The 26,030-nt window shown below is 41.6% G+C and overlaps 1 protein-coding gene across 6 annotated transcripts in view; it reads right to left on the reverse strand.

Annotated features, from left to right (window-relative positions):
- The window catches only part of OPHN1 (oligophrenin 1), a gene marked incomplete at its 3' end in the record, with an annotated part of 608,646 nt that overhangs the window by 104,619 nt on the left and 477,997 nt on the right, over positions 1-26,030 (reverse strand). For all 6 annotated transcript variants that reach the window (XR_013813217.1, XM_079765071.1, XM_079765074.1 and 3 more), the window contains exon 19: positions 10,284-10,443. Coding sequence is in view for 5 of the 6 variants with exons in the window: in XM_079765071.1 (XP_079621197.1) it covers positions 10,284-10,443 (160 nt within the window). The remainder of the gene's footprint in view (positions 1-10,283; positions 10,444-26,030) is intronic.

Raw genomic sequence — 26,030 nt, forward strand, 5'->3', positions numbered from 1 at the left:
AGAAATATGTAAATTGACCGTACCTTCATGACACCCACCAGCCAATCAGGAGTGAATATCAAATTAGCATGACAAAGATGGGAGCAGCCCCACCTCCCAGCCACTCCAGGCACGGAGTGGCCTGACAGGGCAGGACGCCTGCTATGAGGGGGAAGGCAAGGGGCGGTGGGAGCTACAGGAGCGGCGCTCAGACTGGAGCGAAGCGAAGACTCCAACCAGAGCGAAGCTAAGCCTGCAGACTCCGGCTGGAGTCAGCAAAGATTCCAGCTGGAGCAAAGGCAGAAGGTGGTGGCCAGAGCGAAGGCCTGGGTCCCGGGTGCCGGAGGAAAACTGGTGCCAGCAGCCAGGTGAAGGAAGGCCTATTGCACGAATCTTTGTGCAATGGGCCTCGTGTGTGTGTGTGTGTGTGTGTGTGTGTGTGTGTGTGTGTGTATAAATAATTTTTAAAAAGGCATAGGGTAGCTGAATGGAGACAAAAACGTTACCTAACTATATGCTGTCTACAAGAGAACCACCTCAGAAAAAACAGGATAAGAATGAAGGGATGGAAAAAAAATGTCCATGCAAATGGAAAAGAAAAAAAAAAGCTTGAGCAGCAATACTCATATCCGACAAAATAGACTTCAAAATGAAGGCCAACGCAAGAGACAATGAAGGTAACTACATAATACTAAAGGGATCGATCTAGCAAGAGGATATAACCCTGGTAAACATATATGCATCCAATATAGAAGCACATAAATATATTTTAAAAAAAACTTCAAAAAATAAATAAAAAAATAAAAATAAATAAAATAAAAACTTCTAGAGGACTTTAATGGAGAGATCAACAATAGTACAGTTACAGTAGGGAACTTTAACACCCCTCTGACTTCACTGGCTAGATCTTCCAGACAAAAACTTAACAAGGAAACAGACTCTACAGGACACATTGAATCAGATGGATTTAATTGACATTTATAGAGCATTTCACCCCAATGCAGCAGAATATACATTCTTCTCAAGTGCACATGGATCATTCACAAAGATAGACCACATGTTAGGACACAAAACAAGTCTCTATAAGTTCAAGAAGATTGAAATTATATCAAGCATCTTCTCAGATCACAATGGAATGAAATTAGAAATCAACTACAGTAAACACCTCAAAAGAAACAAATACATGGTAGCTAAATAGCATGTTATTAAAGAATAAAAGGGTTACCAACGAGATCAAGAAATAAATAAAAGAAAACTTCCTGGAAATAAATGAAAATGAACACACAACAACCCAAGATTTCAGGGGAAAAAAAAAAAAATCTCAGGGACACAGCAAAACTAGTCCTGACGGGAAAAAAAAAAAAAAAAAAAAAAAAAGATGGTGACCGGCAAGAAGGTAGTCAGGGTAACTGTGTGAGAGAGTCAGGGAGCAATAGAAGAGTGTGTGGACGTGTGTGTGTGTGTGTGTGTGTGTGAGTGAAATAGGGACAGTTAGATCCTGCAGGTCTTCCAAGGGGTTGCCAATCCAGGCAGTCTTAGACGGCAAAACCTCGCTGCCACCACAAACACTTTGGGGAGGACACCGGTGGCACAGAGACCACACCATCTGAAGAACAGAACAGCTTGAGACTAGGATCCTAGCCTCACCACCACCCAGTCTGGTCTCAGTAGCAAACTGGGACCCTACAGACACTCGGGTAAAAGACCTGCAACCACAGCTGCAGACCCAGGGACACCAAGACTCCAGGCACCCTGGTTGCAGATTTCTGTGAGTCACAAAGCCAATCCCCCTCCCTGCTGGCCCCAAGGCAGTGGCATAAGAACTACCAGACCCTCTCTGCACAATAGGGCTTTCTGCCCACACACAGCAGCAGCAGCTCTACGTAAATTTGAGCCTTGGTGTGCTGACATGGGAAGTTTGTTTCCTGTGACCAGGCTCCGCGCCCACGCAGGGAGACAGCGCTGAATTTGAGCCTTGGGGTTCAAACCTGGGAAGTTTGTTTCCCATGTCCAGACCCTCCATCCAAGCAGGGAGGCTGCACTGAATTTGAACCTGGACGTGCGAACTCGGGGGCGGGGGGGGGGGTGTCTCCCGCGATCAGGCTCCGCGTCCAGGCAGGGAGACTGTGCTGAATTTGAGCTTAGGTGCCCAAACTTGGGGAGATTATTTTCCACGACCATATCCCGCACACACACAGGGAGACAGCGTTGCAGTTGAGCCTGGGGGCACGAACCTGGGGAGTTTGTTTCACATGTCCAGACCCTGCACCCAAGCAGGGAGGTGGCGCTGAATTTGAACCTAGACTTGTTAACTCGGGAAGTTTGTTTCCTGTGACCAGACTCTGCGCCCAGGCAGGGAGGCTGTGCTGAATTTGAGCCTAGGTGCACAACCTTGGGGAGATTGTTTTCTGTGACCAGATCCCAAGCCCACACGGGGAGACAGTGCTGAATTTGAGACTGGGGGCACGAACCCGGGGAATTTGTTTCCCATGACCAGACCCTGCACCAAAGCAGGGAGGCTGCGCTAAATCTGAACCTGAACGTGCGAACTCAGGGGGTTTGTTTCCCATGACCAGACCCCATGCCCACACAGGGGGGGCAGTGCTGAATTTGAGCCTGGGTACATGGACATGGGGAGTTTGTTTCCCGCAGTGCACACACGCATGACCTGACCCCACACCCACCCTGGGCAGCAGTGCCACAGGACTTTGATTCAGGGCAAGCACACAATGAAGGCTGCTTTCCAAAGGACAGGAGTGGAACTCTTACTGACACAGTGGGACTGTGCAACCCCGTCTCCCAAGCAGATTGGGGACCCTGAATCTCCACGCAAGAGGCAGCAATGGGCAACAGTGATTAGATTCTGTTTCTCATTGTGTGCGCCTAGGAACCCTGATTCCCAGTACATTCACACTAAGATCCAGTGACTCCAATGCTTGGTGCATGTGCACATAGGACCCTGATTCTCAGTGCAAGGCTGCACCAAGCAAGAGAGACCCTGATACTTGATTATCGGCGCAGTCACCGGGAGCCTCTGACTCCTGACATGCATTAGGGGACTTTGATTGTTGGCACACACCAGCAGGTTTTCTGTTTCAGCATGGCACAGGCAGGGTCCCTGATTCTAGGTGCACACACGAGGCCAAACTAAGCACCTGTGACTCTGACCCAGGGCAAGCATGGCTCCAACGAACCCACAGCAGCCACACGTACTGTGCCAGAGCTCTTCAGTGACACTTAGGGGGTGCAAAACTCTTACTGCACATGGCCCAGGCCCCCACAACTTGACAACTGAACCTTCTGGTGATAATCAGAATGGGAAAACAACGAAACAATCCACAGAGGAAAGAAAAAGAGGAATCGCCAAGAAAGAAAATAAGTGAAACGGAAGCATGCAACATGACAGAAAAATTCAGAGTAAGGGTCATACACTTCATACACTGGATGGGCAAGAAAATCAACAACCTATGCAAAAATCAGGAAGAAATGAAAAATGATATAGCTAAAATAAAAAACACCATGGAAGGCTTCAAAAGTAGACTAGAAGAAGCAGAGGACCGAATTAGTGAGTTAGAAGATAAAGTACAGAAACAAGTGCAATCTGAACAGCAACTGGAGAAAAAAAATTAAAAAGCAGGAGGAGAGCCTAACGGAGATTTGGGACAACATGAAATGAAGTAACATACGTACAATAGGGCTGCCAGAAGGACAAGAAGAGCAGCAAGGATAAGAAAATTTATTTGAAGAAATAATGACAGAAAAGGTCCCTGATATGGGGAAGAACAAAGTTACACAAGTACAGAGAGTCCAAAACAAGATTAATTCCAAAAGACCCACACCAAGACATGCCATAATTACAATGGCAAATGTTAACGACAAGAGAGAATCTTAAAGGCTGCAAGAGAGAAACAGAGTGTTACCTACAAAGGATCCCCCATCAGATTATCAAATGATTTCTCAACAGAAACACATAAAGCCAGAAGGGAATGGAAGGAGATATACAAAGTGATGCAAAGCCAGGGACTGAATCCAAGAATACTCTATCCACCAAGACTTTCAATCAAAATTGAAGGGGAAATCTGGAGCTTCGCAGATAAAAACAAGCTAAGGGAGTTTATCGTTATCAAGCCAGCAATGTAAGAAATGCTAAAGGGAATGCTGTAAAAAAAGAAATAAAAAGGTAAGAAGGAACACAGAATCAAAAAATAGAAATGGCTACAAACAAGTACCTTTCAATAATAACTTTAAACCTAAAAAGACTAAATGCTCCAATCAAAAGAAATCGAGTGTCTGAATGGATAAAAAAACATGACCCATATATATGCTGTCTACAAGAGATCCACCTCAGAACAAGAGACTCACACAGACTGAAAGTGCAGGATACAAAATTAATGTCAAGAAATCTATGGCATTTATATACACCAATAGTGAACTTACAGAAAGATTGACTAAAAAAGCAAGCCCATTTACCATTGCACCAAAAAAATTTAAGATACCTAGGAATAAACTTAACTAAGGAGGTAAAAGACCTATATGTGAAAAACTACAGCACACTGAAAAAAGAGATAGAGGAAGACAAAAAGAGATGGAAGATCATACCGTGTTCATGGTTTGGTAGAATCAACATCATCAAAATGTCCATACTACCCAAAGCAATCTATAGATTCAATGCAATCCCCAATTAAAATACCAACAGTATATTTCACAAACCTAGAACAAACTCTCCAAAATTCATGTGGAATAAAAAAAGACCCCAAATAGCTGCAACAATCCTGAGAAAGAACGCTGCTATAAAAAAAGAAGAAACTTTTACCATTTGCAGCAGCATGGATGGACCTGGAGAGCATTATGTTAAGTGAAATAAGCCAGGCAATGAAAGAAAAATATCACATGATCTCACTAATTTATGGAAAATAAAGAACATTATAACCTGATGAACAAAAAGATAGATACAGAGGCAGTAAATCACCGAACAGACTGTCAAATTACAGCGGGAAGGCTGGGGAGTATTGGGGAGGCGGGGAAAGAGATCAACCAAAGGACTTGTATGCATGCATTTAAGCACACCAATGGACACAAGACACTGGGGAGGGGATGAGGGCATGTGACAGGGGGTAAGGGAGGCTGGGGGAAGGTCAATGGGGAAAAAAAGGAGATATATGTACTACTATATGTAATACTTTAAACAATAAAAAAAGAAAAAGAATTCTAAAAATAAAAATTTTCTTTTTAAAAAAAGCCCTTGTCCAGACGGCTTCACAGGGGAGTTTTATCAAACATTCAAGGAAGAAATAACACCTATCCTCCTCAGACTATTCCAATAAATTCAAGAGGAATGATCAAGACCAAGCTCTTTCCATAAGGCCAGCATTAACCGAATTCCAAAACCAGATGAAGGCACTACAAAGAAAGGGAACTACAGACCTATATCCCTAATGAACTTAGCTGATAAATCCTCAACATTTTAGGAAATCCGATTCAGCAATGCATTAAAGAGATCATACACCATGACCCAGTTGGATTTATTCTGGGGATGCATAGCTGGGACAATATTTGCAAATCAATAAATGTGATAAAGCACATAAACAGATTGCAAGACAAAAATCACATGATCATAATGCTCTCTAGTTTACTGGAAGATTTTTTATTGCTGTTTCAATTTCATCAGTAGTTATTGGCCTATTCAGGTTTTTTTATTCTTCCTGATTGAGTTTTGGAAGCTTGCATTTTTCTAGGAATATGTCCATTTCATCAAGTTTGTCCAGTTTGTTGAAGTAAAGTTGTTCATAGTATTTTTTTTTTTACAATCCTTTGTGGGGTCAGTTGTTACTTCACCTCTTTCATTTCTGATTTTGTTTATTTGGGTCCTCTCTTTGTTTCTTGGTGAGCCTGGCTAGAGGTTTATAAATCTTGTTTATCCTTTCAAAGAACTAGCTCTTGGTTTCACTGATCTTTTGTATTTTCTTTTTTTTTTTTGTCTCTATGTCGCTTATTTCTGCTCTGATCTTTATTATTTCCTTCCTTCTGATTATTCTGGGCTTTTCTTGTTGCTCTCTTTCTAATTCTTTAAGTTGTGAGCATGATACTAAGCAAAATAAGCCAGTCAGAGAAAGATAAATATCATATGATCTCACTCATTTGTGGAATATAATGAAAAACATAATCTGATGAACAAAAATAGAACCAGAGACATAGAAGCATCGAACAGACTGTACAACCTATAAGGGAAGGTGTGGGAGGGGTGAGGGGGTAAGAGATCAATCAAGGACTTGTATGCATGCATATGAGCAAAATGGACACAGACAGTAGCGGGGTGAGGGCTTGTGCTTGGGGGAGGAGGTGGTGGGGGAGAGGTCAATGGAGGAAAAAAAAGACTCATGTAATATTTTAAACAATGAAGAATTTTTTAAAAATCACATGATCATATCAATTGCAGAAAAATGCAGAAAAAGCATTTGACAAAATCCAACACTCTTTTTTGATGAAAATTCTCTGCAAAGTGGGAATAGAAGTATCATACCTCAACATAATAAAAGCCCTATATGACCAACCTACAGCCAACATCATACTCAGTGGGTAAATACTAAAAACCATTTCCCCTAAGAACAGGAACAAGACAGGGATGCCCCTTTCCCCCCTACTGTTTAAGATAGTACTGGAAGTGTTAGCAATAGTGATCAGATAAGGAAAATAAATAAAAGGCATTAAATTGGAAAGGAGGAAATAAAACACTCATTATTCACAGATGACATGATATTGTACATAGAAATCCCTAAAGATGGCACCAAAAACCACTAGATTTAATAAATGAATTTGGCAACATAGCAGGATACAAAAGTAATACCCAGAAATCTATGGCATTTTTATACACCAATAAGGAACTCTCAGAAAGAGAAACTGAACAAACAATCCCATTTACCACTGCAACAAAAATATTGATACTTAGGAATAAACTTAACCAAGGAGGTATAAGACCTGTACTCAGAAAACTATAGGACATTGAATGTAGAGCTAGAGGAAGTTTTAAAGAAGTGGAATAATATACTATGCTCATTAATTGGTAAAATCAACATCACTAAAATATCCATACTACCCAAAATAATCTATAGATTCAATACAATCCTGATTAAAATATCAATGGCATATTTCACAGACTGAGAACAAACACTCCAAAAATTCATGTGTTATAATAATAAGAAAAAAAGATGCCGAATAGCCACAGCAATATTGAGAAAGAAGAATAAAGTTGGCAGGATCACAATATCAGACATCAAGTTCTACTCCAAAGCCACTGTATTCAAAACAGCCTGGCACTGGTACAAGAACAGGCATATAGACCAATAGAATAGAACAGAGACCCATTCAGTCGGTTGCTTTTTTATTCTGTTTGGAGTTTCTTTTGCTGTGCAGAAGCTTTTTAGTTTGACATAGTCCCATTTGTTTATTTTTGCCTTTACTTCTTTTGCCTTTGGGGTCAAATTCATAAAATGTCCTCTATACCCAAGGTCCATAAGTTTAATATCTATGTTTCCTTCTGTGTAATTTATTGTTTCAGATATTGCATTTAGGTCTTTGATTTATTTTGAGTTAATATTTGTATATGATTTCACTTACATGTGGAATCTAAAAAACAAAATAAATGAACAAACAAAACAACAAACTCATAGATACAGAGAACAAAATGTTTGTTGCCAGGTAAGAAGGGGGTGTGAGGCTGGGTGAAAAAAGTTCAGGGATTAGAAAGTACAAATTGACAGTTACAAAGTAGTTACAGACTACAATAGTCATCAATATTGTAATAACTACATATGGTATTGAGGGGGTACTAGACTTATCAGGGGAATCATGTTGTAAGTTATATAGTCTAACCACTATGCTATATAACTGAAATCAATCTAATATTGAATGTCAAATTTAATTGAAAAGTGAAAAATAAATGAAACTGTAAAACCACTTCCCTTCTCTGCTTTATTTTTTTCTTAAAGCTTCTTATAATTAGATCAAGTAAAAAAGTATAAATAAGGATAGAGACAGAACCTAACATACTATATATGCTACTAATTTTAAATACATACTGTTTTTCTACTTTCTTTAGAATATAAAGTTACGAGGGCTGTATCTACAGTGCTTTAAACAGTACTTGGCAAATAATAAGTATTCAATACATATTTATTGAATAAATCAATCAACCAGTCAATAAATGACATCTGGACTTTAGACCAATGGTCAGGGAATTATAGCCTACAGACCTCCTGCCTGCTTGTAAATAGAACTTTATTAAAATACTAGAGGCCTGGCGCATGAAATTTGTGCACTGGGGAGGGGGGGGTTGTCCCTCAGCCCAGCCTGCACCCTCTCCAATCTGGGACCCCTCAAGGGATGTCCAACTGCCGGTTTGCAGGGATCGGGCCTAAACTGGCAGCTGGACATCCCTCTCACAATTCAGGACTGCTGGCTCCTAACCACTTGCCTGCCTGCCTGATTGCCCTTAACCGCTTCTGCCTGCCAGCGTGATAGCCCCCTAACCACTACCCTGCTGGCCTGATTGACCTAACTGCTCCCATGCCAGCCCTATCACTCCCAACTGCCCTCCCCTGCCAGCCTGATTGCCCCAACTGCCCTCCCCTGCAGGCCTGGTCACCCCCAACTGCCCTCCCCTGCAGGCCTGGTTGCCCCCAACTGCCCTCCCCTGCTGGCCATCTTGTGACAACATGGGGCAGCCATCTTGTGACAACATGGAATGGCCATCTTGTGATGACATGGGGGTGGCTATCTTGTGATGATGTGGGGCAGCCAACTTGTGATGACATGGGGGTGGCCATCTTGTGGCAGCTATCTTGTGATGACGTGGGGGCAGCCATTTTGTGACAACATGGGGCGGCCATCTTGTGATGACATGGGGGTGGCCATCTTGTGAGGGCATGAGGGTCAATTTGCATATTGCCTCTTTATTATATAGGATTCACTTGTTTACATGTTGTGTATGGCTTTCCCAATACACAGGTGTATGTGAGTAGTTGTGACAGAGTTCTATCTATAACCTGCAAATTCTAAAATATTTACTATATGGTTCCTTAAGAAAAGGTTTGCCAATCCTGGTTTAAATTCAGAATCAATCTTTCAGGAATCTCTAATCCAACCTACCTAAAACTGAGCTTTTTTGTACCTCACTAAAAGTTTCCCACTCTGTATTTCTTATTTGTATGAAATGATGGGCACATGGATGCCCCCCACCAAAAAAAAAAACCTATACTTTCCTTACTCTCTTCTAGCTAGATGTGACCATGAGATTAAATTCTGACAAACAGTAAATTAATGAAAGTAATATGTATGGCTTTCAGGACAAGACCTTAAAGGAAGGAACTGTATCCTCTACTTCCCTTTATTTCATCCTTCTCAGTTGATATAATATAGAAGATATTTGGCCATGCACATGAAGCAGTACCTTAGCAATGGCAGAGAAAAAAGGAAAAAACCTGCGTTTGTGCCCATCAAGTCACCATACTGGCCCTGGACCACCTTGCTGGACTATTCCACAACAAAGAAATAAATGTCTCTTGTGTTGGAGCCAGAGTGTTTATATGTTGAGTCTTAGAAGACTAACTTCTATCTAATGTAACACATCTGGTGGACATTATATTTCAACTGTGGATACCACCTGGATTATATCATCAGTCTCATCCACTTGCAGAAAAGTTTTTATTGAATTATGCCCTGTTAGGATGGCATTGGCTATTACAAAGTGTAGAATCAAATGTAGGAACATCTGAAGCAAGTGCACAAGACTTGTCAATAAATAATTTTTGTCTTGCCTCATTCCTGGGTTCATTTTCTGTCTCTATCCTTATTTATACTTTTTTACTTGACCTAATTATAATGTACACTACCTCATATTTTACATATCGTAAAAAAATATAGCACTTTAAATTATTTCAGAATGATATAGGTTTAACTAAGTATAGGTATGGCTTTCTTTATAATTTCATTGTACATATAGCTATCATTTCCTTTGTTTAAATGTCTATCACCATATTACACTGGTAACTCCTTATAGTTTTAGTGATATTTTTCTCCTTCTATACCATGAGCATGGTGCTTGATAATGAAATAGTTACATAATTAAGCAATATTTGATGAATAAATTAATTTCACAGTGGCAAACATGTTGTTAAATGTAATTGTGCCATAATGGAATTTCCTTCCATTATCAACTTGACCCAGGAAAGGAGACACAACTCTAAAAGGTAGCTAGGAAAAAGTGTTACATGTTTGGAGGAGTGGTGGTGAGGGCAGGAAATACATACCTTTACAAAGTGCTCAATTAGGATTTCTACCACAATGTTCTGGAATTTGATATTCATCATGGCAGCCACAGTATCCTCCTGAGCTCTCATCAGTGTGGGACCAAAGATTACCCCCATGTTGGAGGGGGTCATAAAATTCTCTTTGCTGTGCTCACACACACTGCCAAAAGAGAAAAAAAAATTATTAACAAGATTTTCACCAAGACTGTTAGATGATACAGAGGGTAAGCGAAATTAAAATGTAGAAGAAAAGAAAAGCTGTAAATTGGGGAGAAAACATTATAAAGGAAACAACTAGCAAAGAATACAAGACAGTATATAATTAGGGGCGAAAGTGAGACATAACTTAGTACTAATAGCACTGTAGAAGCTAAGAGAAGGTGGTTGGGGAGCTATACTAAGAAAATATTTGGAAAGAAAAGAGAGAAGCAATATGGCATTCCAGGCAAGGGGTATCTATACTAATAAAAGGGTAACATGCTAATTAGGGCGGATATCTTCAGACAAAGCCACAGGGGCTGCGAGGCCCCAGGGCTCAGGCAGTCATGGGCTCAGGCAGCTGCAAGGCCCAGGGTAGGTAGGATAGAATGCGATAGGAGGGTATAAGGAAGGAGAGGGAGAGAAAGGAAGGCCTGCATGCAGACAGGCCTAGAGGAGAAACAGAAAGACAGAAAGGGAAGGAGAAAAAGATGCAGGAATGGAAAAGGGAAGGAAACGTGGGGCTGCAGGCTGGAGGGGGTGGTGACCACAGGGGACAGAGCAGGTGCACCCAGCGAGGGGTGGGGCACAGGCTGCATGGAGCAGGGAGCCCCACCCAGATGCGGAAGGAGGGTGGTGGCCCCACAGGTCCTGATGGAGGGGCGGAGGCACTCCTGCTTCTAGGCAGCAGTGCCCCGGCCCAGTGGGCCTTGGCCACCCTCGCTGGGCTGGGCGCCCTGCACTAGGAGGGGAAGCACAACTTAGCTGGGGCAGAGTCGGACACTAAGGAGGGTAGCCCTTTCACCCCCGAGGGCTGGACCCCAAAGACACTGGCCAGGGTTAGGTTGGTGGCATGTCAAGTGTAGTTTGTTGACTAGAAGTTGGGGCATCCTGTGCAGAGAATGAGAAGAGAACTGGGGCGGGGAGGCCGGAGGAGGGGGGGCAGCGAAAGCCTGGCCTGGGCAGGGCCCTGGGCTGGGGGTTTACGACCCCCCCCCACACACACACACACCGGAAGCTTTAATATCAAAGTGTGATCAGGCTGGGCTGGAAGCAGGTCCCAGAGAGGAAAGAGGAAAGTTTAAAAGAGAAACCAGTGAACATGGGGAGGGGAGGGGGCGGTAATAATAAGGAAGGAGGGAGGGAAGCAGGTTTCAGGCTCAAGGGAAAGGTGAATAGCGGGGAGGGGGGAGGAGTAAGAAGGAGACAGACACAGGGAATGAAGGGAGAGAAGGGAGGAGGGAGGGAGCAAAGGGAGGGAGGGAAAGAAAGCAGGAAAGAGAAGGATGCTAAACTGGGGTGAGGCCAGGAAAATAGTCAAATAAAAAGAAGAAATAGAATGTGAGAGTGAGGGGAGTTTAAAAGGAGGAGTTAGTAAGAAAATTAAGTACAGGGTGATTTTAAAAAAAAATGTATTTTTATTGAGTGTGATTTTTAAGTGGAGAAGTCAGTACTAAGAAAAGCATAGAAAGAGAGAGAGAGAGAAGAAAGTATTTTTTTAAATTAGCCTATAAAAAGAGTAAAAGAGTGAGGGAGGAGGGGGAAGAATGGGAAAGAAGGGAAAGAGGGACAGAAGAACTTTATAAAGGAGTCAGTAGAGAGCAGAGTTAAAGAAGGAAAGAGGATGTATGAGTGAACTGTAGGAGCTATAATGAAAATCAAGTATAGTTGTCTACTGGGGACAGATTTTAAAAGCAGGAGTCAGAAAAGAAAAAAGATAAATGATAGTGAATAATTAGGCAGATAGATAGATAGATATTAAAAAAGTGGAAGTAGAGAAGAATGTATGGGAAAGGTAGGATGAGAGAGAAAGAGGAAGGAAAGAAAGGTTTTTAAAAGGGGAGCCAGTAGAGCTTAAAAGGAGGATGGCAAGAAGGAAGGAATGGGGGAGGGAGCAAAGCAGGTCCGAGGAAGGAAGTGAAGAAAAATATTAAGGTGGGAAGGAAGGAAAAGGGGAGGGAGGGAAGGGGTAAAGATAAAGGAAAGAAGGAATGTGGGGAGGGAGGGAGGGTAGGAGAAAGATGGGAAGAAGGATGATGGAACAGAAGTAGGAAATAAGGAGGAAAGAAAAGTTTATAAATGAAGGAAAAAGTGTTACATAAAGGAGAGAGAAAAATTGTGTGAGAGGGAGAAGCCAATAAGGAAGTCAAATACAATTGTGTGTGAAGGGGATACGATTTAAAGAGAGAGAGAGAGAGAGAGAGAGAGAGAGAGAGAGAGAGAGAGAAGTTAATAAAAAAATACAATAAAGATAGCTAGGTAGATGTGTGGATGAATAGACACATGCACAGGTAGATAGAACTAATTTGAAAAAGGAGAAACCAGTAAATAGTAAAAGTAGAGAGTTAGAAAAGAAAAGAGAAGAAATGAAAAATGTTAAAAGTGGTCAGTAAATAGAGGGTAAAAGTAGAGATGGGATGGAATAAAGTGGAGAAGCGACGTGGAGGGAAGAGTAACAAGAGTGAGGGAAAAGGGATAGAGAAAAATAAGTTTTAAAAGGAGAGCAGAAAAGAAAATACTTTTTTTAAAAAATGAGAGAGAGAATGTGTGCAAGAGAAATTTTAAAAAGGATGAGCCAGGAAAAAGAGACAATAGGAGGAAGAAATGAGAAGTTTAAGAGTAGGAGTCAGTAAGAAAAGAATTCAGTTCAATGGGATGATGAGGCTGTAACCTTCTGCCTCTGGGATAATAAGTCACTTTAGCTATCTAGCTCCCTCTACCTGCAACCTTTAACTTCTACTTCCAGTAGAAAGTTTCAGGTAGGCATCTCAAACAGTGGCCACCTCAAATGCTTTTTGAAAAATAAAATATAAAGGAAATTATTGTGAAATAGACGTATCCTATATAATAAAAGGATGCAAATCGACCATACTGGGAGAATGACTGGTCACTACTATGATGCACACTTACCACCAGGGTGCAAGCGCAGTGGCCCGCCTCCGCAGCCACAGTCAGACATCCCCTGAGGACTCCCGGACTGTGAAAGGGTGCAGGCTTGGCTGAGGGACACACCCCCGACCCTCAGTGCACGAATGTCGTACACCAGGCCTCTAGTCCTATATAATAAAAGCCTAATATGCAAATTGTCCCTCAACCAGGAGTTCGACTGCTCACTATAACGTGCGCTGACCACCAGGGGGTGGTGCAGAACATGGCACTGCGACCTCTCGCTGGCTACCTGGGGACGGGGGTGATGGGGACAGAGGTGCGGTGAGAATGCAGGGTATACATCAAGCTCGCTCTCACTCCCCCTGCTACCCTCCCCTGGGATGCCAGGGCTCAAGCGTTGGGGAAGCCCCCCATGCTCAGGTGCCTGGCACCCATGAGGAGCTTGCCCCACACCAGTGCATCATCTTCCTGATGAGCCTGGCCGCAGCTGCTGGGACCACAGGGGCCGGTCGGGCTCCCTGTGGGTTCGCGCAGGAGCCGGTCTGTGAGGTCAGCCAGGAGAGAGCATGCTGCTTGCCTGGCTTCTGTGTGGCACCGCTGGGTGGCCCAGAGGACCACGCTGTTCCCCAGCCTGCAGTGTCCAGCTGTGCTCACCGCATCTCCGTGTGGGGACTCAGGCGACATTACTCAGGCTGAGGGAGGCTTGCGGGGGCCCGGGGGCCCAGGTGCTGCCCAGGGCTCAGAGGTCAGCTGGGACCTGTCCTTCCATGCCAGACACTCATACTTCCATCGCCGGCCAGGCCTAGGGACCACTCCCATGCAAGAATTTCGTGCACTGGGCTTCTAGTACTATATATAAAAAACAGTACATAAAGTGTCTACCAGTCTCTCCAGTTAGGAATCCAACCCTCCCCTACCCTGAGTTAGAGATGCAAAAAACTTAAAGAACTGAAATGGATCCTTAAGATTAGCCCTTTATCACTATCCTCATTTTACAAATGAAAAAAAAAAAAACAGAGGTCCAAAGAAGGAAAAATATTTGCCTAAAGTTACAGAGAACCTAATTACCATAGGGCCTTTAATCCCAAATTTTCTGATCCCTAGTCACCTCCTTGTTAAAATTCCTTTTACTAGTGTCCTGTTTTTCATAAGACAGGACAAACTCTTGTGAAAGTTGCAATTAAGGCCTTCTATAACTTAATAACTATTTCTAATCCCCAAAGCGCAGCTTGGGCTCTGAAGCTGATGCTGTGCACAGTGATTGTTAGTGACTTAAACTCTCTGGGCTTCAGTTTTTCCACTAGCAATAAAATAATATCCACTTCAGAGGATTGTTGAATAGAGCTAAATTGCTTTAGCATGGTATCCTAGAAATAAGCCATTAGAAGTACCTGCTTTTATTATTACTTCTCCAGGAGTCTCCATGACCTCAGACTTTGATAAACTACACTGCTTGGGTCATATTTTCTGGCTAAACCGTTGTTTCAGACCTCCATGTCTTTGCTCATTCCCTTTGCTTAGAATATTGTCGTTCTCCTAGATCTAAAGAATGTACATTTCTCCATTGAGATTCACTTTACCTGATATCTCCTTCAGGGTCATCCTAGCCTACTTTCCTCATCTTGATTGGCAGACACCATTGGCAAGCACAGTATATTGCAAATATCTGTTTATTACCTACCTCTCCTACTAGGTGATAAACAACTTTCAAGTATGTGTACCTTGTGCACAGCAGGTACCAATTAATTATTTTTAATGGAACTGAGTACCTCTATTGCTCTTTCAAATAATACTGGAGGTAGCTAAGTAAAAGATGTGCTGCCTTTTGGTCAAAATAGCTGTGAGCTTAGGGAAATGAGGAGACAAGGCAGCTCATGACAAATGCTAATTTCTAAAATTCATCCAAGATGGCAGAGTAGGGAGAAGTTGCACTAACCTCCTCCCATGACTACATCAACATTACAACTAAATTACAGAACAATCAACCTGGATAACCACCTGAAGACTAACTGAACATAAGTTGTATAATTAAGAATATATACAGAAGATGCCACAAAGAAACTGGTAGGAGGGGTAGAGAAGAAAAATGAACTGGCCCCTCATCCACGTGTGGTAGTTAAGAATCTGGAGGAATATCTCAGCTGCAGAGGTCCCCCCTGAGGAGCGGGAGGTCTCAAACCTACTCCACACTCCCCAGCCTCGAGCACCAGTGTTGAGAAAATGAGCCCACATAACATCTGCCTGTGAAATTAGCAAGGATTAAATCTGCCCAGGTGAGATGGAGGAATGCTGGAAACCCAGGCATGCACTAAAAGAGATGGCACAGAAAATCTTGTTCACAGGCACTCACCATGGGCTCTAGTGAAGGGACAGTGCCTAGGAGGTTGCCAGGGTCATACAGGATGAAACTGTGTTGTGTGGCTTTAAGGAGAGGGCTGGAGTGAAAGCCACCAAAGTCTATGTATGAAGTTCCACAGAGGACATCTTTTCTGGGTTGACCACTGCCCCACAGGGCATTAGCCTAAGGAGCTACACTAGCCCCACCCTGATGACTCCCAGAGATCCTGCCCTATCCAGGTCACACACAGTTGTGGGCTCTGCCAGTGGCAGCCAGCCTGAGCTTACGTTGCAGTCTTCCATAAAAATATCTTCAAGAAATTTTGGGCAAGCTTGGGGCATGCCAGAGACAAACAGGGAGAAGCTGTTATATGGTTTTAGCACAAGGGCCTGTGCAGAGCCCTATCTGAAACTGCTGTACCCTGGTGAACTCTACTGGCTCCCACCTGACAACTTCCTTAGACCCTGCCCCACCACAAAGGTCCACAGGACACAAGTCGGTGGTGGCTGGCTTCAGTATGCCATAAGAATGGGCTGAGTGGCCTCAGAAGCATCACTGATACATTCTGAATCTGTATTAAACTGCTGAACACAAATTGCCCTTACATGATCACTCAATGACACTTACCTCATACAAATTATGTACCACATGAGGCTATTTCAGGGGCTGAGTCTAATGGGCAACTAGCAGGTGGATGAAGGACTCAGGTGATATGGGACATTTGCTGACATGACCCACACCTGGTCCTACTGGCTGCCAGCCCTTAGTTACACAGTTGGGCTTTCCCACACACATCCAGGACCAGCATAGACAGCTAACAACAGTGTTTCCTAACAGGTCGCCCAGGGATAGTCACAGGCAGAATCAGATATTGACCTGCAGTGGATTCCTGCACAAGATACCCCAGAATCAACATACCTAGTGGCTGCTTTCAAATCACAATAGAGCACTACATGATTATCTAGCTGTACAAAGAGCATACCCAGAGGGAGGTCTAAGGAGGCACCAGATCATGCTGGGGAAAATTCACTTCCTGGGGTAAGGGCCCACACAGCAGCTTGCATACTGAGCTCAGGTTCAATTCTCATAGTTAGCCAGCCTGAGGGTCAACTCCAACAGACAGGCAATGAACACTCAATCACATGACACACACACACACACACACACACACACACACACACACACACAACCACCTCAGGTGATCAGGTGAACTGCATAACGGGGTCCACAGGATACTTACTACCTGAGGTCATCATATCAAGACTGGAAGACACATCCAATTTACCTAATACATAGAAACAAATACAGAGAGGCAGCCAAAATGGGGAAACAAAGAAACATGCCCCAACCAAAGGAATAGGAGAATTCTCCAGAAAAAGAACTGAATGAAAATGGAGGCAATCTACAAGATACAGAGTTAAAAACAATGGTGCGCAAAAAAAAAATTAATAAGAACTTCAACAGAATATAAAAAGACATAGAAACCATTAAAAATAATAAGTCAAGGAGGAGGAAGATGGCGGCTGGCAGGATGGAGGTGAGGGAGAGGTTGTGAGTGAGGGGGTGAAAGGAGAGTGTGTGGGTGTGTGTGGTGCATGTGTGAGTGAGTGAGGGACAGTTAAATCCTGAGGGAGCAGCAGGGGATGGCAGATCAGGCTCTCTTGGACAGGGAGAACCCACCACCACTGCAGACACTCCCCGGGTGTGGGGCTCGGGCACAGAGCCCAAGTCATCTTGAAGGGGAGAGCAGCCTCTTCTAGGAACTCATCAGCACTACCACCCAAACAGGCCTTGGACATTGCCCGCGAGCCTGCAGCCACTCCAGCCAAAATCCTGCTGTCCCAGCTGCAGACCTGCAGACCCTAGGACCTACACCTCCAAGGGTGCACAGCTCTCGCAGCAGTAAGTGCGACTTACACCCTCCCCAGCTGCTGATCCAGAAGTCACAGTAGCGCTTCTCCAGTGCGCAGGTCTCCTAAGCCCAACGCTCCAGAGGCCACACTTGGGTGCCACTGTGAGCCCCCGCTGGGCACACTCTTATCAAAAAAAGTACGAATTGCCCTGACAGTAGAAATTCTGAATTCCCCTTTCCTGGATACCTGCCCACAGACACCTCAGTCACTCAGTTTCAGCGCCAGGGTCCCTCTGAGTATGGGAGTGCGCCACCCTGGCAAATGCACTGCAGGTGCCCTGTGAACCTCCACTGGGCATGCGCAAATCCAACCAAGAGCACAAGGCCTCCTGCAATAGAATTTCGGACTTCCCTCACTCCTGGCTGCCTGCCCACAAACACCTCAGTCACGTGGCTTCAACTCAAGGGCCTCTCTGAGTGCACCGCCCTGGCAAACAGCACCACGGTGCCTCTGTGAGCTGCCACTGAGTGCATGCAAATCCAACCAAGGGCTAAAGGCCCTTGCAGCAAAAACTGAGTCTTCCCACTCCACAGATGCCAACATCAGGATCTCATCAGTGGATTAGAAGACAAGGTAGGAAAAACACACACAAAGACAGCAGCAACTCAAAAGAAAACTTAAAAAGCAAGAGGAGAGCCTAAGGGAGCTTTGGGACAACACAAAACGAAACAACACCCACATAATAGGGGTACAAGAAGGAGAGGAAGTTGAGCAAGGAATAGAAAACCTATTTGAAGAAATAATGACAGAAAACTTCCCTGATATGGAAAAGAAAAAAAACAACACAACAACACGCAAGTCCAAGAAGCACACAGAGTGCCAAATAAGAGGAACCCAAAAAGACCAACACCAAGACACATCATAATTAAATTGGTAGACATCAACAACAAAGTAAGAATCTAAAAGGCTGTCAAAGAGAGACAGAAAGTTACCTACAAGAAATCTCCCATTAGATTATCAACTGATTTCTCAACAGAAACACACGAGGCCAGAATGGAATGGAATGAAATATACAAAGTGATGCAAAGCAAGAAACTGAATCCAAGAATACTATACCCACCAAGGCTATCATTCAAAATTGAAGGTGGAATCAGGAGCTTGAAAGACAAAAACGGGCTAAGAGGGATTATTACCACCAAGCCAGCAATGCAAGAAATGCTAAAGGGACTGCTGTAAAAAGAAGAAAGAGAAAGGCAAGAAGAAACACAAACACTAAGGAAAAATATGTCAACAAACAGGTACTTATCAATAATAACAGTAAACGTAAATGGATTAAATGCACCCATCAAAAGACATAGGGTAGCTGAATGGATAACAAAACACGACCTATACATTTGCTGTCTGCAAGAGACCGATCTCAGAACAAAGGAATCACACAGACTGATGGTGAAGGGATGGAAAAAAATTTTTAAGGCAAATGGAAATAAAATAAAAAAGCGGAGGATACAATACTTAATATCTGACAAAATAGACCTCAAAGTAAAGGCCATAACAAGATATAAGGAAGGCCACTACATAATACTAAAGGGAGCAATTCAACATGAGGATATAACTCTGGTATACATATATGCACCCAAATACATAAAACAACGTCTGGAAGATATGAAGGGAGAGATTGATAGCAATACAGTCATAGTAGGGGTCTTTAATACCCCACTGACACCACTAGATATACCCTCTAAACAAAAAATCAGCAAAGAAACAGCAATCCTAAATGTCTCACTAGATCAGATGGACTTAATTGACATCTTCAGAAGATTTCACCCCAAAGCTACAGAATATATATTCTTCTACAGTGCACATGGAACATTTTCAAAGATAGACCACATATTAGGACACAGGCAAAGTCTTTTCAAATTCAAGAAGATAGAAATCATAACAAGCATCTTCTCAGACCATAATGGCATAAAATTAGAAATCAACTACAATAAAAACAATGAAAAAAATCAAACACTTGGAGGCTATAGCATGCTATTAAACAATGGTTGGGTTACCAAAGAGATCAAAGAAGAAATTAAAAGCATCTTGGAAACAAATGACAATGAAAACACAACAATCCAAAATCTATGGGACACAATGAAAGCAGTCTTGAGAGGGAAGTTCATAGCTCTACAGGCCTATCTCAAGAAAAAAAAGAAAAAATAGAAATAAATTATCTAACTTTGCAATTTAAAGAACTAGAAAGAGAGAAACAAGAAAAGCCCAGAGTGAACAGAAGGAAGGAGATAATAAAGATCAGAGCAGAAATAAATGGCATAGAGTAAAAAAAAAAACAAAAAAACAACACACAATACAAAATATCAATGAAACCAAGAGCTGGTTCTTTGAAAGGATAAACAAGATTGATGAACCTCTAGCCAGGCTCACCAAGAAGCAAAGAGAGAGGACCCAAATAAACAATATCAGAAATGAAAGAGGAGAAATAACAACAGACCCCATGGAAATACAAAGAATTGTTAAAAAATACTATAAACAACTCTATTCCAACAAATTAGACAACCTGGAGGAAATAGACATATTCCTAGAAAAATACAACCTTCCAAAACTCACTCAGGAAGATTCTAAAAATCTCAATAGGCTGATAACTATGGAAGAAATTAAAGCAGTCATCAAAAAGCTTCCAGCAAACAAAAGCCCAGAGCCAGACAGCTTCACAGGGGAGTTTTACCAAACATTCAAGGAAGAACTAAAACTTATCCTCCTCAGACTATTCCAGAAAATTCAAGAGGAAGGAACACTTCCAAGATCATTCTAAGAAGCCAGCATCACCCTAATACCAAAACCAGATAAAGACACGACAAAAAAAAAGAGATTTATAGGCCAATATCCTACCTAATAATAGACAAATATGCAAATTGACTGCACCTTCGCTATGGCCAAGCCACGCCCACCAACCAATCAGGATGAGTATGCAAATTACCCCCAACAAAGATAGCGGCTAATTTGCATATCAAGACAGTGTAGAAAGAAGCCAAGAGCGGCAGAAGGGAGCAAAGCTGCGGAGAAGCAAGCAAGCGGGGGGGGGGAGGAGAAGGGAGGGGCGGAGGCGGGGCCGGGGGCAAAGGAAGGAGAGTGCGGCCTGCTGGCGGAGAAGGCGGGCCGGGGGACAAGGGAGGAGAGCGGGGCGGGCCGGCAGAGAAGGCGGGCCAGGGGAGAAGGGAGGAGCGGAGGCGGGGCCGGGGGAGAAGGAAGGAGAGCAGGGCGGCCTGGAGGAGAAGGCAGGCCGGGGGACAAGGGAGGAGAGCAGGTGGGGTGGGGTAGAGTGCAGCAGGAAACCCTATGGCAGGATTTTTCCTATAACGGGGACGCTAGTCTCTGATGAACATAGATGCTAAAATCCTCAACAAAATTCTAGCAAACCGGATCCAGCATTACATTAGAAAGATCATACACCATGACCAAGTGGGATTCATTCCAGGAATGCAAAGCTGGTACAATATCTGCAAATCAATAAATGTGATACATCACATAAAAAAGTGAGAGACAAAAATTACATAATCATATCAATTGATGCAGAAAAGGCATTTGACAAAATCCAACACCCTTTTTTGATAAAAACGCTCAGCAAAGGGGGAATAGAGGGATCATACCTCAACATAATAAAAGCCTTATATGACAAACCTACAAGCCAGCATCATATTCAATGGGCAAAAACTAAAACCATTTCCACTAAGAACAGGAACAAGACAGGGATGCCTGCTTTCACCACTCCTATTCAACATAGTACTGCAATCAGACAAGAAGAAGAAATAAAGGGCATCCAAATTGGAAAAGAAGAAGTAAAATTGTCATTATTCGCAGATTACATGATACTGTACATAGAAAACCCTAAAGACTCCATAAAAAATTATTAGACTTAATAAATGAATTTGGCAATGTAGCAGGATACAAAATTAATGTCAAGAAATCTATGGCATTTCTATACACCAACAGTGAACTTACAGAAAGAGAGACTAAGAAAACAATCCCATTTACCATCGTACCAAAAAATAAATTTAAGATACCTAAGAATAAACTTAACTAAGGAGGTAAAATACCTGTACTCAGAAAACTACAGGACATTGAAAAAAGAGATAGAGGAAAATATAAACAGATGGAAGAGCATACCGTGTTCATGGTTTGGTAGAATCAACATCATTAAAATGTCCATACTACCCAAAGCAATCTATAGATTCAATGCAATCCCCATTAAAATACCAGCAGCATATTTCACAGACCTAGAAAGAACTCTCCGAAAATTCATTTGGAATAAAAAAAAAAAAAGACCCTCAATAGCTGCAGCAATCCTGAGAAAGAAAAACAAAGTAGGAAGGATCTCAATACCAGATATCAAGCTGTATTACAAAGCCACTGTTCTCAAAACTGCCTGGTACTGGCAAAAGAACAGACCTATAGACCAATGGAATAGAACAGAGAATCCAGAAATCGACCCAAAACACTATTCTCCATTAATATTTGACAAAGCAGGCAAGAGCATACAATGAAATCAAGACAGTCTCTTCAATAAATGGTGCTGGGAAATTTGGTCAGATACATGCAAAAAAATGAAACTAGATCACCAACTTACACCATACACAAAAATAAACTCAAAATGGATAAAAGACTTAAATGTAAGACAGGTAACCAAAAAATATTAAAGGAATCCATAGGCAGCAAAATCTCAGACATATGCCGAAGCAATATTTTCACCAATACAGCTACTAGGGTGATGGAAACTTAAGGGAAAATAAACAAATGGGATTACATCAAAATAAAGAGCTTCTGCACAGCAAAAGAAACCAACAAAACAACAAGAAAGCCCACTGCATGGGAGAACACATTTGCCAATGTTATCTCTGATAAGGGTTTAATCTCCAAGATTTACAGGAACTCACACAACTTAACAAAAGGAAGATAAAAAAAAAACAATAAAAAAATGGGCAATGGACCTAAATAGTTACTTTTCGAAAGAGGACATAAGGAAGGCCAAGAGACATATGAAAATATGCTCAAAGTCCCTAAATATCCGAGAGATGCAAATCAAAATGACAATGAGGTACCATCTCACACCTGTCAGAAGGGCTATCAATAAATCAACAAATGACAAGTGCTGGTGAGGATGAGGAGAAAAAGGAACCCTCATGTACTGCTGGTGGGAATGCAGACTGGTACAGCCACTGTGGAGAACAGTATGGAGTTTCCTCAAAAAACTAAAATTGGAGCTCCCATTTGACCCAGAGATCCCACTTCTAGGAATATATCCCAAGAAACTAGAAACACCAATCAGAAAGGATATATGCACCCCTATGTTCATAGCAGCACAATTACAATAGCTAAGATTTGGAAACAGCCTAAGTGCCCATCAGCACATGAATGGATTAAAAAACTGTGGTACATCTACACAATGGAATACTATGGTGCTGTAAAAAGGAAGGAACTCCTACCATTTGCAACAGCTTGGATGGAGCTAGAAAGCATTATGCTAAGCGAAATACGTCAATCAGAGAAAGATAAATATCACATGATCTCACTCATTTGTGGATTATAATGAACAACCTAAACTGATGAACAAAAACAGATCCAGAGGCAGAGAAGCATCGAGAAGATGCTCAAACCTCAGAGGGAAGGTAGGGGAAGGTGGGGGTAAGGGGGAGAGATCAACCAAAGGACTTGTATGCACACATATAAGCATAACCAATATACGCAGACATCAGGGGGATGAGGGCATGAACGGGAGTGTGGTGGTGGGGCATTGGAGGGTAAGGACACATATATAATACCTTAATCATTAAAGAAAAAAATAATTAGCAAAAAATGAAGACTACAGTAACTGAAATGAAGAATACACTATAAGAAATCAATAGCAGATTAGATGAAGCAGAATATCAAGTCAGTGATTTGGCATACAAGGTAGCAGAACATCCCATCAGAGAAGCAAAAAGAACAAAGAATATAATTGCTTTCTAGGTTTTACCCTGATTTTATTTTTTAATTAATCTTTATTGTTGAGAGTATTACATATGTCCCTCTTTTTCCCCCCATTGTCCCCCTCCATCCAGTACTTACCTCTCCCCAGGCCTTCACCTATTGTCTGTGTCCATAGGTAACACATATATGTTTATAAGATCTTTGTTTAATCTCTTCCTGCTCCCCCATTCCCCTTCCTTATTATAAACTTCAGTGTGTTCCACTTCCATCCCTCTGATTCTATTTTATTCACCAGTTTATTCTGCTTATTAGATTTCATATTCATTTATTTTGATTTTCAGATTCAATTATTGATAGATATGTATTTATTGCCTTTTATTGTTCATATTTTTTTATAAATTTTTTTCTCTTCTTCTTCCTCTTCTTAAAGAATACCCTTCAACATTTCATACTGGTTTGGTGGTGATGAACTCTTTTAGCTTTTTCTTGTCTGTGAAGCTCTTTATCTGACCTTCAATTCTAAATGATAGCTTAATGAAGATAGTCTAAAATGCCTCAGATATAACATAAAATTTAACAACATTCACATCATAGGGTTATCAGAAGGAGAAGAAAGTGAGCAAGGGACAGAGAACCCGTTTGATGAAATAATGACAGAACACTTCCCTAACCTAGTGAAGAAAAAAGGCACACAAATCCAGAAAGAGCAGACATTCCCAAACAAAATCAACCCAAAGAGGCTGACAACAATATACATCATAATTAAAATAGCAAAGGTTAAAGACAATGAGAGAATCCCAAAAGCAGCAAAAGAAAGACAGTTAATTACTTTCAAAGGCACTCCCATAAGACCATCAGCTGATTTCCAAACAGAAACATTTCAGGTAAGAGAGACTGGCATGAAATATTCAAAGTGATGAAAAGCAAGTGACCTACAAACAAGACTACTCTACACAGAAAAGATATAATTTAAAATTAAAGGTGAAATAAAGAGCTTCCTAGACCAAAAAAAAAAAAAAAAGATAAATAAGTTCAAGATCACCAAAGTAGTATTGCAAATCATGTTAACAGGACTTCTTCAAGAAGAAGAAAGAAAGAAAAAAAAGAGGAACATAAACATGAATAATAAAATGGCAATACATATGTACCTATCAATAATCACTTTAAATGTAAATGGATTAAATGCTTAAATCAAAATAAATAGTGTAGCTGAATGAATAGGAAAATAAGAAGCATATATATGCCATCTACAAGAGATACACTTCAGATGAAAAAACACACACACAAACTGAAAGTAAAGTGATTAAAAAAAAGATATTTCGTGCAATGTAAACAAACAAACAAACCCTGAGGTACCAATAGTTAGTTATATCAGACAAAATAGATTTTTAAATGAAGGCTATTATAAGAGACAAAAGAGGACATTATATAATGATAAAGGAATCAATCAAACAAGAGGATATAACCCTTGTAAACATTTATCCACACAACATAGTAGCACCTAAATATATAAAGCAAACCTTGATGGACATAAAGGGAAAGAGTGACAGTAGTACAGTCATTGTAATGAATTTTAACGCCCCATGACATCAGTAGATAAATCGTCCACATAGAAAATCAACAAGAAAATAGCGGCCTTAAATGACACATTAGACCAGATGGATTTAATTGATATTTTCAGAGTATTTCACCGAAAAGCAGCAGAATATACACTGTTTTCAACTTTACAACAAACATTTCCACTGTCTGGCCAATTTAAGAAGATTAAAATAGTATTAAACACCTTCTCTGACCACAACAGTATGAAACTATAAATCAACTGCAAGAAATAAACTGAAAAACACACAAAAACATGGAAGCTAAATAACATGTTACTCAAAAATGAATGGATTAACAATGAGATCAAGACAGAAATCAAAAGGCATTTTGAAACAAATGAAAATAGAAACACAACAACCAACATCTAGGGGACACAGTAAAAGCAGTCCTAATCTGACAAGGGGTTAATATCCAAAATTTACAAAGATCTCATACAACTGAACACCCAAAAATTCCACAAATAACCCAATTAAAAATTTGGCTGAGAACCTGAATAGATGCTTCTCAAAAGAGGACATACAGATGACTAATATATTTTTTAAATGCTCAATTTCACTAATAATCAGAGAAATGCAAGTTAAAACCACAATGAGATATCACCTCATACCTGTCAGTATCTCAAAAGATATCTGTGTACCTATTTTAATTTTAATTTTCTTTATTGTCTAAAGTTTTACATATGTCTCCTTTTTCCCAACTGACCCCCCCCCGCCCCCCAGCCATTCCCACCCGGGACAAGCCCCCACCGCCCCAGTTTCTGTGTCCACTGGTGATGCTAATAAGCATGCATACGAGTTCTTTGGTTGCTCTCTAACCTCCCCCCTCCCCTGCCATTTGTCTCTGGATCGATTCCTATTAATCAAATTATATTGATCATTATATCCCACACATGAGTGAGATCAT

This window comes from Cnephaeus nilssonii (genome assembly GCF_951640355.1).
Source record: "Cnephaeus nilssonii genome assembly, chromosome: X".
Taxonomy (NCBI): Eukaryota; Metazoa; Chordata; class Mammalia; order Chiroptera; family Vespertilionidae; genus Cnephaeus; species Cnephaeus nilssonii.